The sequence below is a fragment of the Anopheles marshallii genome, chromosome 2 (assembly GCF_943734725.1).
Source record: "Anopheles marshallii chromosome 2, idAnoMarsDA_429_01, whole genome shotgun sequence".
NCBI lineage: Eukaryota > Metazoa > Arthropoda > Insecta > Diptera > Culicidae > Anopheles > Anopheles marshallii.
The window spans coordinates 83,226,423-83,232,373 of NC_071326.1; the positions used below are offsets into that span (position 1 = coordinate 83,226,423).

The window sequence follows — 5,951 nt, forward strand, 5'->3', positions numbered from 1 at the left end:
GCTGGATTGGGTCCATATTCGATTTCGAGCGTTAAAGCGTTTAAAGGAGTCGGTAATCTCACGCGTACTAGAACAAACTACAGGACGGTACTCAATTTATTATGCGAAGCTTCCTTTTTTTCCTGGTGATCAGTTCGTGATCGAAAAAGGGGGTCTCAAATTTCGTTAAGTTAAGAAGGGTTATTTGTTTCCCTGATGCAGCTATGTGGATTTCTCCGGGTTTTAAACTTAAAAGTACTCTACTCTCATAGAATGCTGCAGGATCAGTAAAAAATAAGGCTATGGCTCGAGAAGTTGTGCGTAAACTTTTTTTTCCAATCGAAATAGCATGCTTGTCAGATATCAGTGTATGTAAAAATGCTCATTATTGTACATTTACAATTTGATACTTCCATTGAAATTTATTTCATTGCAACATATGGCGTCTGTCGAAATGGATGTTTGGTACTACTGGAAATAATGGGTGTCTTTGGTTGTGTTAGGTTATAGAATTGATCATTAAGGTCCACGCCTGCCGCTGGTGGAACACGAATGATTTTACTGCATAAGATTAATTACTACTCAGATAGACTGAACCTCAGTACGAGAGATTATCTAGTGAACCCCCCGTTACTCAATCCCAATTCAGCAAACGTGGCCAAAGAATATGAGGATAGCACACTGCTAGGTTACACCGACGTAAAACATGTTTCCTTTTGTTGTTATGTATATGCTTTTGATGATTGTTTTGTATGCCGTGATGAGTTACTGGTTGCTGTTACTATTTCTTATTTTATATGCGGGTTTTTTTTTGCAGGGTTTTAGCTTTGTTTTTAAACTAAAATAGTAAGAATCGTATTAAATTTGGTAGAGAGTGGAAGATAAGAAGAACAAAATAGTCATCGACGATAAACTGTGCCAAAATGAGCGATTTCTCCGTGGAAGAACGACTCGCATCAATCTTTCGGGGCGCTTGTTTCGCGTCCGATATTACGTACGACAATTTCAGACATGATTGTCACACGAAACACAAAACAAGTGGAGTTTAATAGTTAAAAAAAATCATTGCTGTAATGAAACAGTGAAAAACAATCGATAAAACACCGTCGATAGTCGATTAACTTCATTTCAGTCGTACGCCGTAATCGTTCCGTTGCCCTCCAAAGTCACGAAACAATCTCCATATTAATCTCCAGTGATGCGTGTTAATCACCCATTTGATATTAGTCAATCGAACGTACATTAGATCTGTTTAGTGGTAGAGATGAACATTTAGCTCTCGTGTATAGTCGAGTCGGAGCTACTGGAACGCACCACTGTCACTGTGTCTTCGTGAGCATGAAATGTAAAACTAACAATGAAGAGAATAAAATCATCCATTGCCGTTAATGGTAGCAAAACAAATCGATAGGAACTGAGCTGAAGGGGAAAAACAAAGACTCAGAATACGTCTAGAAAATTGGGAAATCTTTCACGATTAACGTGAATGTTATTCTTTTGAAACTATCGTCCATGTTCTCTTATGTGCGTCTTCCATTTTCGGTTAAATTTTGATAATTTCCTCCACATGTTAGTCGTTTAAAGTCAGTGATCTTGTCATTGGTATTGGTGTTATGACCGGTCTACATTGGAATACTACTGTGCCTCTTGGAGATTGAGCTGCTCAATTTGGGTGAATTGTATCGAGAGGGTACAGAGATTTTTAATAAGAATTTCATCTTTTTCATCTCTGGAGTGTAGATGTATGAAAATCAAGGTTCTTTCTGTGACGGTACTGTTATTTTTCATTTTTATTCACTAGCTTTACAGCTCACCAACGGACTTTTCCTATCAAATTTAAAATCACCTGCCCCGAGCTTTCTTCGAAAGCTCCATTTTGACATTTGGAGCTTGCCCCCCTCCGTTTGACAGTCAGCTGACAAGCAGCGTTGGCATTTGTGACGGATGCACAAAATCGTCGGTCGAAAGCAAAATAGAGAGGTAAAAAAAACAACACGAAACATACACAACAAATACAGCACAATTATCATCACTCCCTTATCACGCGCTTGTTAAACAAAACGCGTATCCATTCCAAAGAACTATTCGGTCTTAAAGGTGGCCAATTAACGCTATAACCGCGTGACGTCTACGGTGAAGTGTGTTTTTACCTAGGTGTGGTGTGTTTAGCATCGTGATAACTATCGTGACAACAGTGAATCATTTTGTTACCGGCTGTGTGATTGTAGTGGGAGGCTTTTCTTTTAATTTTATTTGATCAAATCTACAATTCGGAATACGCGCAGTTTATCGTGACAGGGATTGTTTACGGGAAGGGGTGGGAGTTGATAATTCATCGAAGGGAATAGCATCAAGCATCGAACCAGTACGAAGCACGAGTTGTTCAGTAGCGGAAAGAAGTACACGTCAACAATCTATCGACAAGACGTGTGTTAGCTCATACGTACGCTGGGAAGAAATGGTCACGGCGCTGAAGTTCACAGTTTGAATTTGGAGACAGACGTCGCTTTGAATACTGAATAGATGAACCGCAACCGCAACACCTGAACACGAGAGAGCAGTTGATCGTATCGAGGAAGTCGATCGGGTGAAAGTTGTGCCTTCTAGTATAAACGTACGTCCAGGTGCCCACTGCCCCACCGACACGCAATCCCGTCGTGGCGTCGTGGTAATAGTGGTAGTAACGATCAAATTGTGCCGGAGGTACACACACCCTAGGATACGTGCCCGCAAGTCACTGCCGCACCGAAAACCGATCGCTTGTGGACCAACTTCCCGTTGTGGGGGAGACAAGAACCAGTCAAACGAGCCCACCACCAACACGAAGCAACATCGCGAAGCCACCAACCAGACGGCGAAGGCGCTGCAAACAATAAACTGGTGTTGACCAGCGGACAAACGGTTCAGTCTTCGGTTGTACGCGCCCGCGGAAACATCTTGGCCTCTGCTCCGTACGCACCGTTTTCCAACACGACGCACACTCTCACCGCTCACACGCGCCACCCACTCGGTTCGGTTCGGTCTCTCGCTGCTCGGGGAACATTCGCGTCGTCGCGCTTCATTCCCAATTGTGTCTGTGTGGTGGCCGCTCGAAGTTTTTTGTTTTGGCTGTCGTGCGTGCGTGCGTGCGTAACTCCGCGAAGCGTAACAACGTATCCGGTCCGGTAAATCGAACAGTTTTCCCCCCTCTGTGAGGTGAGCTGGAAGCGGAAGGCAAGGCAACAACATGTGTGGCATTTTTGCGTATCTAAATTTCCTGACGCCGAAGACACGGCGCGAAGTGTTGGATCTGCTGCTGAATGGGTTGAAGCGGCTCGAGTACCGTGGGTACGATTCGGCCGGTGTTGCCGTCGACGGTGCCACGGTCGATGCCGACATCCTGCTGTTTAAGCGCACCGGCAAGGTGAAGGTGCTGGAGGATGCGATTCGGGCGGCAGCTCAAGTGGTCGATTTTAGCGAATCGTGTGACACGCACGTTGGTATTGCGCACACCCGTTGGGCAACGCACGGTGCACCGAGCGAGGTGAACTCGCATCCCCAACGATCGGACGATACGAACGCGTTCGTCGTGGTGCACAACGGTATCGTGACGAACTATAAGGACATCAAGAAGTTCCTGGAGCTGCGCGGATACTCGTTCGAGTCCGACACGGATACGGAGACGATCGCGAAGCTGGTACATCATCTGTGGAAGCAACACCCGAACTATTCGTTCCGCGAGCTCGTCGAGCAGGTGATCGTACAGCTGGAGGGTGCGTTTGCGCTGGCGTTCAAGTCGAAACATTTCCCTGGGGAGTGTGTCGTGACACGGCGTGGCTCTCCGCTGCTGGTGGGGATTAAGGCGAAAACAAGCCTGGCCACCAATCACGTACCGATCCTGTACGGGAAGGGACACCGACACGGTTCGTCCGGCAATGTGCAGGTGGAACCAACACCAGACAACACGGCCGACTTTATCAATCCGGGCGAAGAGGTGGAATACTTCTTCGCCTCGGATGCGTCCGCTGTGATCGAGCACACGAACCGCGTCATCTATCTGGAGGATGACGATGTGGCTGCGGTAAAGGACGGTGCGCTGGGCATTCATCGGCTGAAGAAGAGCCAGGATGATCCGCATGCGCGCGAAATCACCACGCTCAAGATGGAGATCCAGCAGATCATGAAGGGCAACTATCGGTACTTTATGCAGAAGGAAATTTTCGAACAGCCCGAATCGGTGGTGAATACGATGCGTGGTCGCGTCAACTTCGAAAGCAAGAAGGTGACGCTCGGCGGCATTAAGGACTACATCCCGGAGATTAAGCGCTGCCGGCGGCTGATGTTGATTGCGTGCGGCACGTCATACCACAGTGCGGTCGCCACACGGCAGCTGCTGGAGGAGTTGACCGAGCTGCCGGTAATGGTGGAACTCGCGTCCGACTTTCTCGATCGCAATACGCCGATCTATCGGGACGATGTGTGCTTCTTCATCTCGCAGTCGGGCGAAACGGCCGATACGCTGATGGCGCTGCGGTACTGCAAGCAGCGCGGTGCACTGATCGTCGGCATCACCAACACGGTCGGCAGTTCGATCTGTCGCGAATCGCACTGCGGGGTGCACGTGAATGCGGGGCCGGAAATTGGCGTTGCCTCGACGAAGGCCTACACGTCCCAGTTCATCTCGCTGGTAATGTTTGCGCTGGTGATGAGCGAGGACCGGCTGTCGCTGCAGGGTCGCCGGCTGGAGATCATCGAGGGGCTGCGCAATCTGGACGCCCACATCAAGCAGGTGCTGATGCTGGACCAGAAGGTGCTGGAGATTGCGCAGGATCTGTACCAGCAGAAGTCGCTGCTGATTATGGGGCGTGGGTATAACTTTGCCACCTGCATGGAGGGTGCGCTGAAGGTGAAGGAGCTGACGTACATGCACAGCGAGGGCATTATGGCGGGCGAGCTGAAGCATGGCCCGCTGGCGCTGGTCGACGATACGATGCCGATCGTGATGATCATCATGCGCGATCCGGTCCATCTGAAGTGTATGAACGCGCTGCAGCAGGTGACGGCCCGGGAAGGTCGTCCGATCATCATCTGCGAGGAGGGCGATGCGGAGACGATGACGTTCGCGTCGAAGGCGCTGGAGATACCGCGAACCGTCGACTGTCTGCAGGGTGTGCTGACCGTCATACCGATGCAGCTGCTGTCCTACCATATTGCGGTGCTGCGCGGCTGCAATGTCGATTGTCCACGAAATCTCGCCAAATCGGTCACGGTCGAGTAGACGGATCCGATCGGAGGGGAAAAAAATCAGTGTTTGCGTGCGTGCGATCGTGTGATCGGGTGTGTGCGGTTTAACCGTGCGTGTGAAACAGTTGTGTTTTTTTTGGAAGGGATGGAAAAGGGAGTCACGGAGGTAGAGATAGAGAGAGAGAGAGAGAGAGAGAGTCCTGTTTGCGAAACGCTGGAATATTCCTTTTCTTTTTTAAAACGTTAGTGCTTGATGCAATGTTTTTTTTTATTATTTTAAATATCAGAAGAAAAGCTGCCAAGATGTTTATTCGGAAGCGTTTATTGTAGCGTTTAAGTTGTTCTCCAAGAGGTTTTTAATACTTTTGTTTTGTTGTTAGTAAGCTAAAAGCGAACTCTTACTCTCTTTCTCACACACGCTAAGAGAAATCGCGAAACTGAAAAATCAATCATTTGATTAAGCTCCAATTTAAAAAAAAACCCTTACGGTTTAATTGTTACACCATTATTCGGCCGCTTTTCGCTGGCCATTCCAGTAAGCGACAAAGCTACACAGCACATCACACTGGAAGCGCGTGAAGAAGATATGAATTTCAAACCCGTTTTTTCTGTTGTTGTTGTTTTTGCAATAAGATCTTGGAAGCGTCCTGCTCTATTTCTGTATGCTCCTATCAATAAGCTCATTTTATAATTGCTAGTAGATCGCTATCAGCGAAACAATGCGTCGCGATTGTAACCGGTACCGGTCG

The 5,951-nt window shown here is 47.9% G+C and overlaps 1 protein-coding gene across 1 annotated transcript; it reads left to right on the forward strand.

The window, feature by feature from the left end:
* The first annotated feature begins 3,205 nt into the window (after positions 1-3,205).
* Positions 3,206-5,236, forward strand: LOC128709713 (glutamine--fructose-6-phosphate aminotransferase [isomerizing] 2-like). Its single transcript, XM_053804723.1, has one exon. It carries the CDS (start codon positions 3,206-3,208, stop codon positions 5,234-5,236), a length of 2,031 nt encoding a protein of 676 aa, XP_053660698.1.
* Positions 5,237-5,951: the final 715 nt, after the last annotated feature.